The sequence below is a fragment of the Astatotilapia calliptera genome, chromosome 2 (assembly GCF_964374335.1).
Source record: "Astatotilapia calliptera chromosome 2, fAstCal68.1, whole genome shotgun sequence".
Taxonomy (NCBI): Eukaryota; Metazoa; Chordata; class Actinopteri; order Cichliformes; family Cichlidae; genus Astatotilapia; species Astatotilapia calliptera.
Window position 1 is genome coordinate 30,430,549 of NC_137423.1, and position 22,548 is coordinate 30,453,096.

The following is a 22,548-nucleotide window of genomic DNA, read 5'->3' on the forward strand; positions in this document are numbered from 1 at the left end:
ACCTTAACACCCTTTTGTAAAAGCATTTTCCCTTTCCGTTATCGGCTTGCTTTACAATATCAGTTATAATGGCAGCAAGTAGCATAATGGTGCAGTGGTTCGCGCTATTACTTCAAAGAAAGAAAGTTTGGGTTTGTCTGGCTGGGTGGAGTTTGTACGCTTCCCGAGCCACTCTGTTCAATGTGCTATGTTTTCTTGCTGTTTCTTTTTAGATCACATTCACTGATAAGCTAGAAAGCCATACATGTACAAATAATAATAATAATAGTAGTAATAATAATCGTTTGTAGTTTTGCGAACTATTCGCTGCCCTTGGTGCTGATTGTTTTTTTTTCCCTTTCTTTTTTTTTTTCTTTGAGCATGTGTTGGGTGCCTTTACTGGCTCTCTTGGTAGTTGTTTATATGTCACTTTTTGCGATTAAAGTTCTGTGGGAGATCCTGTGATCGCTATCCATGGTGCCAAAAACTATCAGGCTATCAGGTGAAGGAATGTTAAAGAAACACAATGATTGATTAATGACATTATCTGTTGGAGCAAGTTATCAGCAAGTTTTTATGGGGTAAATCGAGAGAAACAGGGAAGAGACAAGAAAATGTTAAAATACTAAATTTATATTTGTTGTTCGAGAGCCAGTCAACTTTAATTCAGTTCTCAAGCCTAAAAGAGGATTCAATCAATGGGAAAAAGAAAAAAAAAAAACAGCATATGAGGTTCTTTCTCAGCACAGCCTCTGGGTGTCACTATGAAATCAGAAAACCTTTAAGAACATTGTCCCTCCCCTTGCAAACCCTTTGTCTGAGCTGAGCAAAGCACTTGGACCAAATATACCAGCCGACAAAACCCTGTTGTTGGTTTTGTAAATATGTGGCGGTAAGCGAGTCGGTTATTGCTCTTGGCATTAACAGCTCCTGTGGATTTATATGCTGTTGAAAAATGATGGAGACTCCAACAAGTCACTACTCCCGGTTTGCCTTTTATTTGGCGTTGATGCTATTTTCCGGAAGAGAAGCTTTGGCTCAAATAAGATATTCTGTTGCAGAGGAGGTGGACGATGGCACTGTTGTTGGAAATGTTGCGAAGGATCTCGGGCTTGATGTAACCTCTTTGGGTGACCGACGGTTCCGTGTTGTCTCTGGAAGTGAGGACAGTATTTTTGAGGTAAACCAGAATAGTGGGGCATTGTATGTCAGTAATCATATCGATAGAGAGGAACTCTGTCAGGGCAGCGGTGCTTGCCGCATGGAGGTAAAAATTCTTGTAGAGAACCCTTTGGAAATACACTACATAATCGTAGAAATTACTGACATAAATGATAATTCTCCTAGTTTTCCTGCAAGAGAGCAGACATTTGAAATAGCTGAACAAACACTGCCAGGGAAGAGATTTCAGCTGCACACTGCTCGCGATCCCGATGCTGGATTAAACTCTATTCGTACATATACTATAACCTCAAATGAACATTTTGAAGTAAATATCCGTCAAAGTGATGCAGGAAAGGTACCGTTTTTAGTGCTTAAGAAATCACTAGATAGAGAACAAAATAATGAACACAAGCTAGTGATGACAGCTGTCGATGGAGGAAAACCTCCAAGATCAGGCACATTAAATGTTACCATAACTGTTCTGGACAGTAATGACAATCGTCCAATATTTAGTCAGGAGATTTATCACTTGTCTATAAAAGAAAACATACCCGTCGGTGCATCAGTATTTAGAATGAATGCGACAGATTATGATGACGGTACTAATGGAGAAGTTGAATATACTCTCGGAAAAACTTTATGGCAGAAAGTTTATGATATTTTTGAACTGGACAAAATAAGTGGAGAAATTACGGTCAAAGGAGTAGTGGACTATGAAGAAAACAACGTGTATGAACTGGATGTTGAGGTATCGGATAAAGGAACGCCTCCATTGATGGGCGAGTGTAGACTAATTATAAAAGTACTAGATGTCAACGATAACCCGCCTGAAATCGAAGTTACATCACTTTCCAACACAGTGCCTGAAGATTCCAAGCTTGGCACCGTTATTTCACTTCTTAGTGTGAAAGACAAAGACTTCGGTGTGAATGGAAAAATAATATCAAGCATTATTAATGAAGTCCCTTTTGAATTAAAACCTTCTTATAAGGAAAACACATACTCAGTGGTAACTAAGGATGTTTTGGATCGAGAGGTGGTGTCCCATTATGAAATAACAATAAAAGCCACCGACTGCGGTGAACCTCCACTATCTACTTTTAAAACTCTGCGCATTGAGATATCAGACGTAAATGACAACAGTCCACATTTCAAACAAAATCCTTTAGAGTTTTATCTCGTAGAAAACAACGCTGCTGGAAAGTCTATATTTTCTGTAAGCGCTTCAGACAATGACTTAAATGACAATGCAGCCATTTCATATCACATTATGAGAGAGGGGAGCCAAAATGACGTTATGTCATCCCTGAATATAAACAGTGATAATGGACAAATCACTGCGCTGAAAAGTTTTGACTTTGAAACGCTGAAAACTTTCCAGTTCCAAGTCGTTGCGTCAGATTCTGGAACTCCGTCATTAAGCAACAACGTCACAGTCAACGTCTTCATTCTGGATCAGAACGACAACGCTCCAGTCATCCTGTATCCACTCAGCTCCAACGGCTCTGCTCAAGGTGTGGAGGAGATTCCCCGAAACGTCAACGCAGGACACTTGGTGACTAAAGTCAGAGCCTATGACGCTGATATAGGATATAACGGCTGGTTGCTCTTTTCACTGCAGGAAGTGACTGACCACAGTCTCTTTGCTTTGGACCGCTACACAGGACAGATCAGAACACTTCGCTCATTCACAGAGACAGACGAGGCTGAGCATAAACTGCTCATACTGGTCAAAGACAACGGCAACGTTTCCCTCTCAGCAACAGCTACTGTGATTGTCAAACTTGTGGAGCCCAAAGAGGCTTTTGCAGCTTCTGATGTTAAAAGTGCAGCAAAAGATGATGAGGACAGTAATGTCATATTTTACCTCATGGTAACTTTGGGAGCAGTTTCTGTGCTTTTTCTCGTCAGTATTTTCGTGCTGATTGCAATGCAGTGCTCCAAATCCACAGACTATACTTCTAAATATCTGCCAGAGACTAATTATGATGGGACACTGTGTCACAGCATCCAGTACAGATCAGGAGAGAAGCGGTACATGCTAGTTGGACCCAGGATGAGTCTAGGATCTACTATAGTATCTGGCAGCCATGCAAATACTCTAGTGCTTCCTGATAGGAGACGTCCTTCTGAAGAGGTAAGACGTTGCCCATCATTTTTTAATTCGTTTAATTTCTATTTCACAAACAGACGCCCTGAAACAGTACTTACTGGGGTATTTTAACATCTATACCAATACAAATACACGTTTCCTTTTAATTATTTTGGTCTCAGCTTTTGAGAAGTTTCCCTTACAAAGTTGAAAAAAAGTTAAGAAATGTATAGTTGTGACGCGTGGGTCTTACACGTTCCCAGCTTTAAATTTAGAATTAGTCAATTTATGGGCAGTATACATCAGCTTTGTTGTTTTAACACACATCTACATTCGCTGTGTAAAACAAACTCTGTATAACTACTTGATGCCCATTGCGATCAAAGTATGTCAACATGAAATTCATCCCTATAGAATTAATCTGAGTACTATCAGATCCATGTTTCCTAATGCTTCTTCGATTGCATTAAGTTCTATGGCAGGAAAAAATAGTACAGTCGCTTTAATTTGTAAGGCGGAAAGAAAGCATATAGAGAAGACAAAATATATGTATCATATGAATCACGTTTTGTAACACATCTCCTCTGGGTGTCACTCTTACATCGGAAGAAAAAAATGACTCCGTCCCTCCTCTTTCAAGGCTTTTGTTTCAGATTGAGGAGGGGAAATCGCGTATTAAAACCAAACTCACCAGCTGATGGACGGTTTATATTTTAGAAATATGCTATAACCTGCTGTTTGTCGACTCAGGGAGCTTCTGTGTATGTAGGTACTGTTAAATAGCTATGAAGATCACTACAGGATCACGAACGATGAAGGGTTACTGGTTTGTTTTTCATGTGGCCGTATTGCTGCTTTTTGGGAAGGAGGCTTTTTCTCAGATACGATATACTGTTCCAGAGGAGGTTGCAGATGGAACTGTAGTTGGAAATATTGCGAAAGATCTGGGCCTTGACATCAATTCTTTGGCTGATCGACGTTTTCGTGTTGTGTCTGGAAATACGGATGCCTTTTTTGAGGTAAACCAGGACAATGGGGCTCTCTATGTTCGCAAGAAAATCGACAGAGAGGTTCTCTGTCAAGGAAGTGGCGCATGCTTACTGGAGCTTAAAATTCTTGTTGAAAACCCACTGGAAATGCATTATGTAGTTGTGGAAATTACTGATGTAAATGATCATTCTCCTAATTTCTCCGAAAGAAATCAGAGATTTGAAATAGCCGAACATACACTGCCGGGAAGGCGGTTCCAGCTACACACCGCTCGTGATCCTGATGCAGGACTTAATTCCATTCATACCTACACCTTAACACCAAATGATCATTTTGAATTAGATGTCCGCCAAAGTGACGAGGACAAAATACCATTTTTAGTCCTAAAAAAGTCGCTGGACAGAGAGCAAAAATGCAACCATTCGCTTGTGGTTACAGCAGTTGATGGGGCTAAACCTCCAAGATCCGGAACCCTAAATGTTACAGTTATTGTTCTAGACAGTAATGACAATCGCCCAATGTTTAGTAAGGATATTTATGAAATTTCAGTCCCAGAAAACGTTTTGGTTGGCACCAAAATATTTAAAATTAATGCGACAGATCCAGATGAAAACTTAAATGGAGCAGTTGAATATAGCCTTGGAAAAACTCTAAAGAAGAAAGTGTATGATATATTTGAACTGGACAAGTTAAGTGGGGAAATTATAGTAGAGGGATTGATTGACTATGAAGAAAATGACGTTTACAAACTTGATATTGAGGCGTCCGATAAAGGAACACCCCCACTGACGGGTGAGTGCAGAGTCATCATAAAAATCACAGATGTTAATGACAATCCACCAGAAATAGAAATCACGTCACTATCAAATTCAGTATCCGAGGACTCCAAGCCTGGCACAGTTATTTCTCTACTCAGTGTAACAGATAGAGATTCCGGAGTGAACGGAAATATTATTACAAGCATAATCTCAGACGTGCCTTTTGAATTAAAGCCTTCGTATAAGGAAAATATATATTCAGTTGTAACCAAGGGACTTTTAGATCGAGAAAAAGTGTCTTATTATGAAATAACAATGAAAGCCACGGATTGTGGTGAGCCTCCACTATCTACTTTTAAAACCCTTAGCATTCAAATATCAGATGTAAACGATAACATCCCACAATTCTCGCAGAATCCACTACAGGTTTACCTGTCAGAAAACAACGTTGCTGGAAAGCCAATATTTTCAGTAAGCGCGACGGATAAAGACTTGAACGACAATGCAGCCATTTCATATCACGTTGTGAGAGAAGGGAGTAAAAATGATATAATGTCTTTCCTAAGTGTGAATTCAGACAATGGACAAATCACTGCGCTGAAAAGTTTTGATTTTGAAACGCTGAAAACTTTCCAGTTCCAAGTTGTTGCCTCAGATTCTGGAACTCCGTCACTAAGCAACAACGTCACAGTCAACGTCTTCATCCTGGATCAGAACGACAACGCTCCAGTCATCCTGTATCCACTCAGCTCCAACGGTTCTGCTCAAGGTGTGGAGGAGATTCCCCGAAACGTCAACGCAGGACACTTGGTGACTAAAGTCAGAGCCTATGACGCTGATATAGGATATAACGGCTGGTTGCTCTTTTCACTGCAGGAAGTTACTGACCACAGTCTCTTTGCTTTGGACCGCTATACGGGACAGATCAGAACACTTCGCTCATTCACAGAGACAGACGAGGATGAGCATAAACTGCTCATACTGGTCAAAGACAACGGCAACTTTTCTCTCTCAGCAACAGCTACTGTGATTGTCAAACTTGTGGAGCCCAAAGAGGCTTTTGCAGCTTCTGATGTTAAAAGTGCAGCAAAAGATGATGAGGACAGTAATGTCATATTTTACCTCATGATAACTTTGGGCGCAGTTTCTGTGCTTTTTCTCGTCAGCATCATCGTGCTGATTGCAATGCAGTGCTCCAAATCCACAGACTATACTTCTAAATATCTGCCAGAGACTAATTATGATGGGACACTGTGTCACAGCATCCAGTATAGATCAGGAGAGAAGCGGTACATGCTCGTTGGACCCAGAATGAGTATAGGATCTACTATAGTCCCGGGTAGCCATGCAAACACATTAGTTCTACCCGACAGGCGGAGAGCATCTGAAGAGGTAAGACCTTAACACCCTTTTGTAAAAGCATTTTCCCTTTCCGTTTTCGGCTTGCTTTACAATATCAGTTATAATGGCAGCAAGTAGCATAATGGTGCAGTGGGTCACGCTATTACTTCAAAGCAAGAACCTTTGGGTTCTTCTGGCTGGGTGGAGTTTGTACGCTTCCCGAGCCACTCTGTTCAATGTGCTAAACACCAGCTGTTTTCGTGCTGTTTTTTAGATCATATTCACTGATAAATTATAAAGCCATAATAACAATAACAATAACAATAACAATCCTTTGTGGTTTTGCGAACTATTCGCTGCCCTTGGTGCTGATTGTTTATTTTTTCCCTTTCTTTTTTATTTCTTTGAGCATGTGTTGGGAGCCTTTACTGTCTCTCTTGGTAGTTGTTTATATGCTACTTTTTGGAATTAAAGTTATGTGGGAGAGCCTGTGATCGCTATCCATGGTTCCAAAAAACTATCAGGCTATCAGGTGAAGGAATGTTAAAGAAACACAATGATTGATTAATGCCATTATTTGTTGGAGCAAGTTATCAGCAAGTTTTTATGGGGTAAACCGAGAGAAAGAGGGAAGAGACTAGAATAATGTTAAATTACTAAATTTCTATTGGTTGTTCGAGATCCAGTCAACTTTAATTCAGTTCTTAGCTTGTAGCTTGTTCTCAGTAGCAGTGTTACTCATCTAGTCACACTCAGGTTATACAATTGCTGCATGTGTTACCGTTTCCTTGAAATCACACTACAGCAAAACAGTCATCATTATGACGTAGTATATGTCCCGCTTTGCATTGTGGTGTTTTTGAAAATGAAGTACTTTAAAACATGATTACATTTTCATTTTTTACTGTAGTTACCTTTGAGACGGTTTTAATTACCAATACTATTACCAATATTATAGCTAAGCTGCAATAACCAGAATAGTTTCTTGTGAATAGGAGAACAGTTTTTGATATTACTATGTTACATTTTCTGGTTACGTTTGTCAACCTCCGCTTTCTGTTGGTGTTACAATTACAGGTATCTTTGGTAACGAGAGCAGCTATGTCAAGAGCAGCTATCGCTGTCTGTAGTGCTGAACTATACTGTGGCGCGTTGCCGGTTCCATTCAAAGTAGGGTGTTAGATTAATATACTGTTATGTAAAAGCAGAAAAATTAAATCTTTCTTCAGTACTATTAAAAAATGAATACAAAATTCAACTGGTGAAATTCAGGGGAAAGAAATACCTCACGTATCCTTAAGTAAGTGGATAGAACTCTTTTATCGCTATTGTCCTCAGTGACAAATTTTGCACATAAAATACATACCTATACTGGTCCTTACTTAAAATCATCAGAAATAAACACACAGAGTTGTCCTCTTGGTGTCACTATAACATAAATGACCAGAAAACACAGTCCCTCCCCTAACAAAGCTTTTTGTCTGGTGGTTCACAGCAACGAATGCATAATATCTAAAAACGGGAGTCGGATGAGACCGTGAAGTAATCGCAAATATAATTATTATAGAAACAGATTCAGGTGTCATCGTGTGCAACTGGACAACAATGAGGAATGGAAGACCGTATCGATGCTGTGAGTGCTTCTGGGTTGCTTTTTATTTGACACTGCTGCTGGTTTTCGGAAAGCGGGCTTTGGCTGATTTGAGATACTCTGTTCCGGAGGAGGTCAAAGAAGGAACTACTGTTGGAAATGTGGCCAAGGATCTTGGTATTGACAAAACCTCTTTGACTGATCGTCGGTTCCGTGTTGTTTCTGGATTTAAGGACGCGTTTTTCGAGGTAAACCCGGACAATGGGGCTTTACAGGTTCGTAAGAAAATCGACAGAGAAAAGCTTTGTCACGGTAGCGGTTCATGCCTCATTGAGCTAAAAATCCTTGTTGAAAATCCCCTGGAAATGCATCATATTGCTGTAGAAATTGCTGATGTAAATGATCACTCCCCCAGCTTTTCTGAAAAGGAGCAGACCTTTGAAATGGCCGAGCATACATCTCCGGGAACACGATTCCAGCTTCACCCGGCTCGTGATCCTGATGCTGGAATAAACTCTATCCGCATATACACACTAACGTCAAACGAGCATTTCGATATTGAGATTAGTCAAAGTGATGAGGACAAAATACCATTTCTAGTGCTGAAGACATCTTTAGACAGAGAACAAAAGAATAAACACTTGCTAACTGTAACAGCAGTTGATGGAGGTAAACCTCCAAAATCTGGCACGCTTAATGTATCCGTTATTGTTCTTGACAGTAATGATAATCGCCCGACATTCAGTCGGGAGACTTACCAAATTGAAATAAAAGAAAATGTCTCTGTTGGTGCTGTTGTTGCAACTGTAGCTGCTATAGACCCAGATGAAGGCACTAACGGGGAAATAGAATACAGCCTGAGCAAAACATTAGCGCGTAAAGTTTATCAGATATTTGAACTGGATAGTGTAAGTGGACAAATTACGCTAAAAGTAGCATTAGATTTTGAGGATTCTGAGATTTATAAACTAGACGTTGAAGCATCTGATAAAGGACAACCTCCATTAATCGGAAGGTGTAGAGTAATAATAAAGATACAAGACATTAATGATAATGCACCAGAAATAGAAGTCACGTCACTATCAAATACAGTAACCGAAGATTCAAAGCCTGGCACAGTTATTTCACTTATCAGTGTAACGGATAAAGACTCTGGACTTAATGGAAAAATAATTACACACATGACCGACAATGCACCTTTCGAATTAAAACCTTCTTACAAGGAAAACATATATTCCGTGGTCACGAAGGGAGTGTTAGATCGAGAAACTGTACCAGAATACGAAGTAATAATAACAGCTACAGACTGTGGTGAGCCTCCTTTATCGAGTTTTAAAACTCTTAGCATTCAGATAGCAGATGTAAATGACAACAGTCCACAATTCACCCAAAACCCATTACAGTGTTACCTGACAGAAAATAACTTCGCAGGTGCGCCCATATTTTCTGTGAGTGCGGTAGACAACGATGCAAATGAAAACGCAGCTATTTCATATCATCTTCTGAGAGAAGGTGGTGAAAATTATGTAATATCTTTTCTAAATGTGAATTCAGATAATGGACAAATCACTGCGCTGAAAAGTTTTGATTTTGAATCGCTGAAAACTTTCCAGTTCCAAGTTGTTGCCTCAGATTCGGGAACTCCGCCACTAAGCAACAATGTCACAGTCAACGTCTTCATCCTGGATCAGAACGACAACGCTCCAGTCATCCTGTATCCACTCAGCTCCAACGGTTCTGCTCAAGGTGTGGAGGAGATTCCCCGAAACGTCAACGCAGGACACTTGGTGACTAAAGTCAGAGCCTATGACGCTGATATAGGATATAACGGCTGGTTGCTCTTTTCACTGCAGGAAGTGACTGACCACAGTCTCTTTGCTTTGGACCGCTATACAGGACAGATCAGAACACTTCGCTCATTCACAGAGACAGACGAGGCTGAGCATAAATTGCTCATACTGGTCAAAGACAACGGCAACGTTTCTCTCTCAGCAACAGCTACTGTGATTGTCAAACTTGTGGAGCCTAAAGAGGCTTTTGCAGCTTCTGATGTTAAAAGTGCAGCAAAAGATGATGAAGACAGTAATGTCATATTTTACCTCATGGTAACTTTGGGCGCAGTTTCTGTACTTTTTCTCATCAGTATCATCGTTCTGATTGCAATGCAGTGCTCCAAATCCACAGACTATACTTCTAAATATCTGCCAGAGACTAATTATGATGGGACACTGTGTCACAGCATCCAGTACAGATCAGGAGAGAAGCGGTACATGCTCGTTGGACCCAGAATGAGTATAGGATCTACTATAGTCCCTGGAAGCCATGCAAATACATTGGTGATGCCAGATAGGAGGAGAACATCTGAGGAGGTAAGACTAACATATAACACATACTGTGCATCCAGCTCAGATGTGTCAGCTGTTATTTGGTCTGCAAGATTAAACCTTTTGATAACTCATGATGAATGAATTAATGGGTTAGTTGCTTTTTGAATCCATATCAATACAAAAATGTGTACAAATTCAAAATAATTACCAATACTATAACGTTTTCTTTCATTATCAATATAAAGAAAGCCTATGAGTTTGTTTGTTTTAAGATTTCTTTTAGTAGAAATATCGGAGAAATATATACAACAACACCCACTACTACTGTTACTAACAGAAACAAAAACAACAACAATAATAATAAAGAGAAGAAGAAGCAGAAGAAAAGAAGAAGAAGCAAATATTGCGCAGCGTTTTGTCTCGAATCCTGCATGTACGTCCTTCCGACGTGACGTGTTAAATTGTTACTGTGGCGGAGTTCACTAATATACACCGTTTATTTTCTCAATGACACATGAGACTAATAAAAAGTCTCTGACTGTAAAGATGGCGCAGCCCTTCCCTTAGCATATTATAGTGTGTTTGCTGCAACTTGAGTTTATCTGCTGACTTATGTTGATGTGGCTGTTGTTACTAATGTATAGGAAAACCTTTCAGAGTATAAATCGTCTAAAATGTTGTCCTCTTGGCGTCACTGTTACACCGAGCATTCCATAAAGGAATTAGGTCCTCCCCTAAGAAGGCTTTTGTTTGATACCTCACAGCAAAGCTGATGTGAGTCGGATGAGGCGGTGCCATATGTTTTCTTTACATACTTTACGAAAAGCCAAGGATATATAAATTGAGCTTCCTAGAGAAATATGTTTTATGTGTAAATGTGTTGTTTGAGAAGGATGGCTGAGAGAACACGAAGCAGAACAGGCAACCGCTGTTGCTTTGCTTTTCATTTGTCTTTGCTGCTGATTTTCGGAGAGCAGGCTTTCGCTGAACTGAGATACTCGATTCCAGAGGAGATGAAAGAAGGGACTATTGTTGGAAATGTTGCTAAGGATCTTGGTCTTGACAAAACCTCTTTGGCTGATCGTCTGTTACGTGTTGTATCGGGCTCTAAGGATGCGTTTTTCGAGGTGAATCCGGACAATGGTGTGTTACTGGTTCGTAAGAAAATCGACAGAGAGGAACTGTGCCATGGAAGTGGTGCTTGCATGATAGAGCTAAAAATGCTTGTAGAGAACCCACTGGAAATCCACTATGTAGCTGTAGAAATTACTGATGTAAATGACCATTCCCCGAGTTTTTCTGAAAAACAACAAACCTTTGAAGTAGCAGAACAATCATCCCCGGGAACACGATTGGAACTGCATGCGGCCCGTGATCCTGATGCTGGCATAAATTCTATCCGCACATATTCATTATCTTCAAATGATCACTTTGATATAGAGATTAGTCAAAGTGATGAGGAAAAAATACCATTTCTAATTCTGAAGAATTCCCTAGACAGAGAAAAAAAACATAAACATTTCCTCTTTGTAACCGCGGTTGATGGAGGTAAACCTCCGCGATCAGGAACGCTTAATGTTTCCATCACTGTTCTTGATACTAATGATAATCGCCCGACGTTTATACAGGATACTTATCAAATAGAAATATTTGAAAACGTTTCGGTTGGGACGACTGTTGCAAACGTAAATGCAACAGATCCGGATGAAGGGACAAATGGGGAATTAGAGTATAGCCTTAGTAAAACATTAGCGCGTAAAATTTATGACATATTTGAACTGGATAGTGTAAGCGGAGAAATTACACTGAAAGGAGGGTTGGATTTTGAAGATTCCGAGGTTTATAAACTAGATGTGCAGGCGTCAGACAAAGGAACGCCTCCGTTAACAAGCAGGTGTAGAGTGATTGTGAAAATTAAGGACGTCAATGACAATCGACCGGAAATAGAAGTCACGTCACTGTCAAATACAGTAACCGAAGATTCAAAGCCTGGTAAAGTTATTTCACTTATCAGTGTAACGGATAAAGACTCTGGAGTTAATGGGAAAATTATTTCACGGATAACTCAGGGCATTCCTTTTGACTTAAAACCATCCTATAAAGAAAATACTTACTCAGTTGTTACTAGCAGGTTTCTGGACCGAGAGGTGGTGTCACATTATGATATTACAATAGAAGCTACAGACTGTGGTGAGCCTCCTTTATCCAGTTTTAAAATTCTTAGCATTCAGATAGCAGATGTAAATGACAACAGTCCACAATTCCTGCAAAACCCATTACAGTGTTATCTGTCAGAAAATAACTTCGCAGGTGCGCCAATATTTTCTGTAAGCGCGTCGGACAACGATGCAAATGAAAACGCAGCTATTTCATATCATCTTCTGAGAGGAGGTGGTGAAAATGACGTCACAGCATTCCTAAATGTGAATTCAGATAATGGACAAATCACTGCGCTGAAAAGTTTTGATTTTGAAACGATGAAAACTTTCCAGTTCCAAGTTGTTGCCTCAGATTCTGGAACTCCGTCACTAAGCAACAACGTCACAGTCAACGTCTTCATCCTAGATCAGAACGACAACGCTCCAGTCATCCTGTATCCACTCAGCTCCAACGGCTCTGCTCAAGGCGTGGAGGAGATTCCCCGAAACGTCAACGCAGGACACTTGGTGACTAAAGTCAGAGCCTATGACGCTGATATAGGATATAACGGCTGGTTGCTCTTTTCACTGCAAGAAGTTACTGACCACAGTCTCTTTGCTTTGGACCGCTATACAGGACAGATCAGAACACTTCGCTCATTCACAGAGACAGACGAGGCTGAGCATAAACTGCTCATACTGGTCAAAGACAACGGCAACGTTTCTCTCTCAGCAACAGCTACTGTGATAGTCAAACTTGTGGAGCCCAAAGAGGCTTTTGCAGCTTCTGATGTTAAAAGTGCAGCAAAAGATGATGAGGACAGTAATGTCATATTTTATCTCATGATAACTTTGGGCGCAGTTTCTGTGCTTTTTCTCGTCAGCATCATCGTTCTGATTGCAATGCAGTGCTCCAAATCCACAGACTATACTTCTAAATATCTGCCAGAGACTAATTATGATGGGACACTGTGTCACAGCATCCAGTACAGATCAGGAGAGAAGCGGTACATGCTAGTCGGACCCAGGATGAGTATAGGATCTACTATAGTCCCTGGAAGTCATGCAAATACTCTAGTGCTTCCCGACAAGAGAAGAACATCTGAAGAGGTAAGATGCCTTAAATGGCCAAAACTCTAGTTTTGCTTTTAGTAGAGTTTGACAACAAACTTGTCTTGATTTGCCATTTAGAGGTGTTGGTGAATGCTGTCAGTGGTGCTGAAACCACGCGCTATTTATCTTCTTCTTTCTTTCCTAACACCATGAAATTTGACATGTCCTTCTTAACACAAGTGCAAGTATCAACTTAAAGATGAGATACTTTAACATGCACTATTATCCAGGGAAAAAAAAAACTTTGATAGTCACTTGGTGTCACTATCTGAGCAGAAAAGTGTTTAAAGATAAGCTCTTTGTCAGCAGTATGGGACCTCCTGTTTGTGGGATGGGTTTCACTCTATGCCTCCTCTTCATTTAGAGCATATATTCATCTTATGTGAACCTGATACTGCACGGTAGCCTGTCTGGTGATATGAATATTTTTTATTATTTTTCTCAACTCGTGGAAAACTCTGTATTGTAAATCACAGAGGAACATTTTTATCTCCTAATTATGGAGCGAAAACAACCTGGAGCATCAAAAGACGAATTGCGGTGGATCGCTTTCATTGTTGTAGTTATTCTAGTGTGGAGCCGCGCTTCGGCGCAGATCAGATATTCCATTGCCGAGGGAGTCAATGAAGGAACTGCTGTTGGAAATATAGCAAAGGATTTGGGATTGGAAAAGAATACATTGAAAGAGAGAGGATGTCGCATTGTTGAGGGTTCATCGGAGTCGTTTTTTCACGTGGACCAAAACGATGGAATACTATACGTTGACCGTATAATTGACAGAGAGAAGGTTTGTGAGAGAAACACAGCGTGTTTGATCAACCTAAAAACAGTGCTTGAAAACCCTCTTGAAATTCATTATGTGACTGTGGAGATTCAGGATGTGAACGATCATGCTCCTAGCTTTTCAGTTAAACAGTACCGTCTCGAAATTTCAGAGTCAGTTTTACCAGGTTTGCGCCTCCAGCTGCAGGCAGCGCATGACCCCGATGTTGGTCAGTTTTCTGTCCAAGAGTATAAGCTCAGTCCCAATAATCACTTTCGATTAGAAGTTAAAGATCGCGGAAAAGAGGGGAAAATACCGATTTTAGTTTTACTCAAGACGCTAGACAGGGAAACAAAGAAAATTCATAAGCTACTTCTTTCAGCTATTGATGGAGGGAAGCCAAGTAAATCTGGAACAGCTGAAATATTTATCGATGTGTTAGACGTTAATGATAATATGCCAGTTTTCAATGAAGACACGTACTCGGTACTTGTGAACGAAAACACTCCCACCGGTACAACAATAGTAAAAGTAAATGCTTCTGACTTAGACGAGGGATCAAACGGTGAGCTTATCTATTCTTTAGGTAGCAATGTAAACCACAGGATACGCGAACTATTTCGTGTTGATCCAAACACCGGTGAAATTATTATTCAAGATGTGCTAGATTTCGAATCAGAGGAAAGCTATGAAATTGATATACAAGCGTCTGATAAAGGCTCGGCTCCGTTAAGGACAGACAAAAGTGTGTTGGTGAAGATTGTTGATTTGAATGATAATGCCCCTCAGATAGAGGTCACTTCGTTTTCAAAGGCAATACCCGAGGATGCAAGACTGGGAACTACTGTGGCATTAATCAGTGTTATCGATAAAGACTCTGGTCTTAACGGGAAAGTAATTTGCTCATTTAATGAAGAAGTCCCTTTCAAATTGTCACCTTCAACACACGACAACATGTATTCCATAAGTACAAAATCGCCACTGGATAGAGAAAAGCAGGCCATATATGATGTAACAATAGTTGCAAAAGATGCAGGCACACCCTCGCTAACTTCTGTAAAAAGCATTACTATTATTGTATCGGATGTGAATGATAACAGGCCGGAGTTTTCAGCAAATCCTTACACTTTTTATGTTACTGAGAACAATTTACCAGGGGTTTCAGTGTTTTCTGTGAGGGCATCAGACCAGGACGAGGGTGAAAATGCCCATATTTCATATCATATCCTGAGAGACGAAAAAGAGAATAGTAAACTTTCTTCATACAGTCTTAATATCAATTCTGATAATGGGGAGATTTTAGCGCTGAAAAGTTTTGATTTTGAATCGCTGAAAACTTTCCAGTTCCAAGTTGTTGCCTCAGATTCTGGAACTCCGTCATTAAGCAACAATGTCACAGTCAACGTCTTCATCCTGGATCAGAACGACAACGCTCCAGTCATCCTGTACCCACTCAGCTCCAACGGTTCTGCTCAAGGTGTGGAGGAGATTCCCCGAAACGTCAACGCAGGACACTTGGTGACTAAAGTCAGAGCCTATGACGCTGATATAGGATATAACGGCTGGTTGCTCTTTTCACTGCAGGAAGTGACTGACCACAGTCTCTTTGCTTTGGACCGCTATACAGGACAGATCAGAACACTTCGCTCATTCACAGAGACAGACGAGGCTGAGCACAAACTGATCATACTGGTCAAAGACAACGGCAACGTTTCTCTCTCAGCAACAGCTACTGTGATTGTCAAACTTGTGGAGCCCAAAGAGGCTTTTGCAGCTTCTGATGTTAAAAGTGCGACAAAGGATAATGAGGACAGTAATGTCATATTTTACCTCATGATAACTTTGGGCGCAGTTTCTGTACTTTTTCTCGTCAGCATCATCGTTCTGATTGCGATGCAGTGCTCCAAATCCACAGACGATACTTCCAAGTATTTACAAAAGGCAGATTATGATGGGACACTGTGTCACAGCATCCAGTACAGATCAGGAGACAGGAAGTACATGCTTGTTGGACCCAGAATGAGTATAGGATCTACTATAGTTCCGGGCAGCCATGCAAATACTCTGGTGATGCCAGACAGAAGACGCCCACCTGAAGAGGTGAGTGATAACGTGTTGCCATGTATTCTACCTATTCTACTCCGAGTAATGATTTTTGTCATTATTCTCAATGGTGGTGAAACTGGATTTGGATAGAATTTCGACAATGACCTCAAACACGTCAGTTTAGTGATGCAGTTGCCATAATTATTTGTCAGCTTGATATCATAAATTGTACTATTACACATATTCACAAGGTGGCGGTACCTTGTCAGTATAACGCCTTATAGCGTCTCTGAACGTCATACTCGAGTCCAACCACGCTACATGCAGTCTGATTTGAGAGCGTTTAGTTGAAAGACTTGCTCTAAGCGTGTGGTGACTATTATTTTATACTGGCAAATAATATACGAGAAGTGGATTTATTTCTTGCTGCTATGGAGACAAAAATCTAAACATGTGGCGAATGATGAAAGCGTTTGGATTTTTACGTTTACCTCACAGTATGAAACAAAGGCGACGGGAATCATGGCGACAGCGATCACCACTCATCAGCGTTTTTGTTGTGCTTTTATTTTTCACAATCGCTTCAGGACAGCTGAGGTACTCTATATCAGAAGAGCTAACAGAAGGGAGTGTTGTTGGGAATATCGCTAAAGATTTGGGAATAGATCTGAATATAATGAAGCAGAGGGGATTTCGCATTATATCTGGCTCGACTGAACCTCTTTTCAATGTAAATGAGGATGATGGGGTCCTTTACGCAAAGCGCAAAATAGACCGAGAGAAAGTATGTAAGGATAATAATGTTTGTGTAATTAGTCTCAAAACTGTGCTTGAAAACCCACTAGAAATACATTATGTCATAGTGGAAATAGCGGATTTAAACGACCACTCTCCTGCATTTCCCGACAAAGCTCAGAAACTAGAGATCTTCGAGTCTGCATTACCAGGAGCACAGTATCAGTTACAAAACGCTCACGATCCGGATAGTGGCACAAACTCTATCCAACAGTATAAAATAAGTCAGAACGACCATTTTCGTTTAGAGATTAAAGACAGAGGCAAAGATGGTAAAACTCCAACTTTAACGTTGGGTAAACAGCTAGACAGAGAGGTTAAAAGTAGCCATAAATTGGTGCTCATGGCTATAGACGGTGGAACACCTCAAAACACGGGCACAGTTGAAATATACATAGATGTTTTAGACGTTAATGACAACATGCCAGTGTTTATCCAAGATACATATTCAGCAGTACTACAGGAAAACACCCCGGCTGGCACAACAGTCATTCAGGTTAACGCAACCGATTTGGATGATGGTCCCAATGGGGAAGTAGTTTATTCATTTGGCAGTGGCGTAAAAGGTAAAATTCGAGAGCTTTTTGATATAGACTCTGTTACTGGGGAGATAATTGTAAAAGGTCACATAGATTTTGAAGAACAAGACAGCTATCACATTGATATACAAGCCTCTGATAAGGGAAGCATTCCACTTAAAACTTATAAAAGTGTGATAATTAACATTGGAGACATAAATGATAATCCCCCTGAGATAGAAGTGGCATCGCTGTCAAGTGCAGTTTCAGAGGACTCTAGACCAGGAACAACGGTCGCGCTTCTCAGCATTACAGATTCAGACTCTGGGTTAAATGGAAAAATAATCAGCTATATCGCAGGGGACAGCCCTTTTACACTAACTCCGTCAATACAAGATAACATGTTCGCCGTGGTCACCAAGTCACAGATGGACAGAGAGCAACAATCAACATATGATATAACAATAATTGCAAAGGACGCTGGTGAGCCAGCCTTAACATCGGAAAAGACAGTAAGCGTGTTTGTGTCAGATACGAATGATAATAGTCCGCAGTTTTCAGCGAGTCCCTATACGTTCTTCATTGCCGAAAATAACCCACCGGGAGCTTCTGTGTTTTGTATAACCGCATCCGACAGTGATGATGGAGATAATGCGATTATCTCATATCATATTCTTAGGAATGCGGGTCATGAAAATAAAGTTACATCATTTCTAAATATTAACTCCGAAAATGGGGATGTTTCAGCCCTGAAAAGTTTTGACTTTGAAACACTGAAAACTTTCCAGTTCCAAGTTGTTGCCTCAGATTCTGGAACTCCGTCACTAAGCAACAACGTCACAGTCAACGTCTTCATCCTGGATCAGAACGACAACGCTCCAGTCATCCTGTATCCACTCAGCTCCAACGGTTCTGCTCAAGGTGTGGAGGAGATTCCCCGAAACGTCAACGCAGGACACTTGGTGACTAAAGTCAGAGCCTATGACGCTGATATAGGATATAACGGCTGGTTGCTTTTTTCACTGCAGGAAGTGACTGACCACAGTCTCTTTGCTTTGGACCGCTATACAGGACAGATCAGAACACTTCGCTCATTCACAGAGACAGACGAGGCTGAGCATAAACTGGTAATACTGGTCAAAGACAACGGCAACGTTTCTCTCTCAGCAACAGCTACTGTGATTGTCAAACTCGTGGAGCCCAAAGAGGCTTTTGCAGCTTCTGATGTTAAAAGCGCAGCAAAAGATGATGAGGACAGTAATGTCATATTTTACCTCATGATAACTTTGGGCGCAGTTTCTGTACTTTTTCTCGTCAGCATCATCGTTCTGATTGCGATGCAGTGCTCCAAATCCACAGACTATACTTCTAAATATCTGCCAGAGACTAATTATGATGGGACACTGTGTCACAGCATCCAGTACAGATCAGGGGAGAAGCGGTACATGCTAGTTGGACCCAGAATGAGTATAGGATCTACTATAGTCCCGGGTAGCCATGCAAATACACTCGTACTTCCTGACAGGCGGATGACATCTGATGAGGTAAGATGAACAGTTTACCTCTGTGCTGTATTTTAACAGCTCAAAAAGAGGATTTTTACTTTAATGATATGTTCACGGATCAAAAATTAAATCTATTATAATCAAATCATCGTCCTCTAGTTTATATTTTTCGAATTTAAATTATTAAAATCACCTGCCTTCATACAGTTGTTAAAATCTTTTTTGCCACTATATATAGAACTTGTTTCAAATATACAACTTTTTTCTCGTTTTGTACTATCAATATTGGAACAATGGGTCATGATTATAGGTCCTTTATGTACATCACTTATATTGCTGCTATGTTGTAGCTAGCATTAGCATACATGAGGATCCTAGACTCGTTAGCTTCACAGCTTCAGCTTATCTGTCCGTTTTATTACCCTCTAAATATGCCAGTGTAAATACTCCTGGTATTTCAGTCGGATTTGTATTTGTTTCGTATTTGTCTGGAAGTTTACCTTTTACATTGTCGCTTTCCGCGGTGCTGAAATTTTCTGTGGCAAGTTCGTGTCCCTCTGACTGGAATTGCATTACAACAACAGGCAGCGTAATCATGAACAGCAACAGCACATGCATGGAGTAATGTCAAAAGAAATTTGGATAGAACGGTTTTGCTTACTTTTGTTTTAGAATGGTGAAAGTGGAGTAGGCTGAATGTTTTTCTTTTCTTTTTTTTCTAAATTTGGTTACAACATTTATTATCTCGTCAAGTTTGCTGTTTCTGAAGCATGCTTCTTTTTGAAGTCTGCAGTGTGATTGTTTGTCACTTGGTGTCAGTGTAAAGACAAATAATGCTTCCACAAGGTTACAATTATATACACAAGAGCCATCCCCTTCCTTTAAAACAGTCGAATGGAGGACGTTTCTGTGTGTGAAGGACTAGAGACAATTTAATCGCTAAGAATTTTTATTCTGAAAAACTGTCAGATTGTAATAACGGGTGTGGCGGAACAATCCTATTTGAGTGTATGAGTGTAGCGATTTGAAAGTTGCTTCATTTCGCTGTTTCATCTTTACGCCATGGAACAAAGGCGATGCCTAACGTGGAGAACGAGGAGAATATGGATTGTATACATTTTGGTTTTGGTTCTGGTCTGGAAGACCGCTTTGGGACAATTTAGATATTCAATTTCAGAGGAAAATACAGAAGGAACTGCTGTTGGAAATATCGCGAAGGATTTAGGTCTCGATAAGGCTACACTGAAAGAGAGGGGGTACCGCATTGTCTCCGGCTCAGCAGAGCCTCCTTTCCGAGTAAACACAGATAATGGGATCTTGTATGTGAACCGAAAAATCGACAGAGAGGAAGTGTGTGACCGAAACAAGATGTGTGTTATCGACCTAAAAACAGTGTTAGAAAATCCACTCGAGGTGCACTACGTGGCAGTGGAGATTCTGGATGTAAACGACCACGCACCGATCTTTCCTGAAAAAGAAAATACGTTGGAAATTTCTGAATCTGCACTACCAGGAGCACGATTTCAGTTACAAGCAGCCCGTGATGCTGATAGTGGTTCGCTGTCTGTCCAGCAGTACAAGCTGAGTCACAATGAACATTTCCGTTTAGAAGTGAAAGACCGGGGCGAAGACCGTAAAACACCGAGTTTAGTCCTTCAAAAATCACTTGATAGAGAATCTGTTAAAACTCATGTGTTGCTTCTGACAGCCTTTGATGGAGGTAAACCTCCAAGATCTGGTAACATGACAATAATTGTTAATGTTTCCGATGTTAATGACAACCCTCCTGTTTTCAGTAAGGAGGCATATAGTGCGCACCTCAAAGAAAATTCTCCTTTTGGTACGACTGTGATTCAAGTTAATGCAACAGACCTGGATGAAGGATTAAATGGTGAGGTTGTGTATTCATTTGGAAATGACGTGGAAGCACGGGTACGTGAACGTTTTGACTTAAATCCGGTTACTGGAGAAATCATAGTGGCGGGACAAATAGACTTTGAAGAAAGCGGCAGGTATGAAATCGACATTCAAGCATCCGACAAAGGAGCAGCTACAATGACAACAGACAAAATCGTCATTATTAATATAATTGACGTAAATGATAATGCACCAGAGATTGAAGTGACATCTTTTTCTCATGCACTCCCTGAAAATTCAAAACCAGGAACCACAGTGGCGTTAATTAGTGTCAAAGACTCCGATTCTGATTTGAATGGAAAAGTAGTATGTTATGTAAGCAAAGATGCTCCCTTTTTGCTCGCACCTTCTTTACAAAGTAACATGTATTCTCTAGTAACGAAACAGGTTTTAGACAGAGAACAACAATCCCAGTATAATGTCCTGATAGTTGCTAAAGACGCAGGCAAACCTTCCTTATCATCGGAGAAAAGTATAAATATTGTTATTTCAGATGTGAATGACAACAGCCCTGAGTTCTTACAGAATCCATATACTTTCTACATAACTGAGAATAATAGCCCAGGGGCGTCGATCTTCTCAGTGGCAGCCCGAGACAATGATGAGGGAAGTAATGCTCTTATTTCATATCTTATCTTAAGAGAAAGGGGGGGAGAAAATACGCTCACCTCTTTTCTAAATATTAATTCTGAAAATGGAGAAATTGTGGCACTGAAAAGTTTTGACTTTGAAATGCTGAAAACTTTCCAGTTCCAAGTTGTTGCGTCAGATTTTGGAACTCCATTACTAAGCAACAATGTCACAGTCAACGTCTTCATCCTGGATCAGAACGACAACGCTCCAGTCATCCTGTATCCACTCAGCTCCAACGGCTCTGCTCAAGGTGTGGAGGAGATTCCCCGAAACGTCAACGCAGGGCACTTGGTGACTAAAGTCAGAGCCTATGACGCTGATATAGGATATAACGGCTGGTTGCTCTTTTCACTGCAGGAAGTTACTGACCACAGTCTCTTTGCTTTGGACCGCTATACAGGACAGATCAGAACACTTCGCTCATTCACAGAGACAGACGAGGCTGAGCATAAACTGCTCATACTGGTCAAAGACAACGGCAACGTTTCTCTCTCAGCAACAGCTACTGTGATTGTCAAACTTGTGGAGCCCAAAGAGGCTTTTGCAGCTTCTGATGTTAAAAGTGCAGCAAAAGATGATGAGGACAGTAATGTCATATTTTACCTCATGATATCTTTGGGCGCAGTTTCTGTACTTTTTCTCGTCAGCATCATCGTTCTGATTGCAATGCAGTGCTCCAAATCCACAGACTATACTTCTAAATATCTGCCAGAGGCTAATTATGATGGGACACTGTGTCACAGCATCCAGTACAGATCAGGAGAGAAGCGGTACATGCTAGTTGGACCCAGAATGAGTATAGGATCTACTATAGTTCCGGGCAGCCATGGAAATACACTCGTGCTTCCTGATAGGAGACGGACACCTGAAGAGGTAGG

General features: G+C 40.6%; 1 protein-coding gene across 16 annotated transcripts in view; it reads left to right on the plus strand.

Moving 5' to 3' along the window:
- Positions 1-22,548, plus strand: part of LOC113037086 (protocadherin alpha-C2-like) — a 208,368-nt gene that overhangs the window by 29,472 nt on the left and 156,348 nt on the right. Inside the window, exon 1 of one of the 16 annotated variants that reach the window (XM_080288681.1) lies at positions 23-3,280. The exons of 9 other annotated variants lie outside the window; for them this stretch is intronic. In XM_080288681.1, the coding sequence (XP_080144807.1) occupies positions 935-3,280 (2,346 nt within the window). In that variant the 5' untranslated portion in view covers positions 23-934. Of the gene's footprint in view, positions 1-22; positions 3,281-3,905; positions 6,376-7,820; positions 10,285-11,097; positions 13,491-13,940; positions 16,357-16,606; positions 19,160-19,472; positions 22,544-22,548 lie in introns of those variants that run through there. 6 more of the 16 variants (XM_026193988.2, XM_026194004.2, XM_026193921.2 and 3 more) reach the window with 6 other exon arrangements.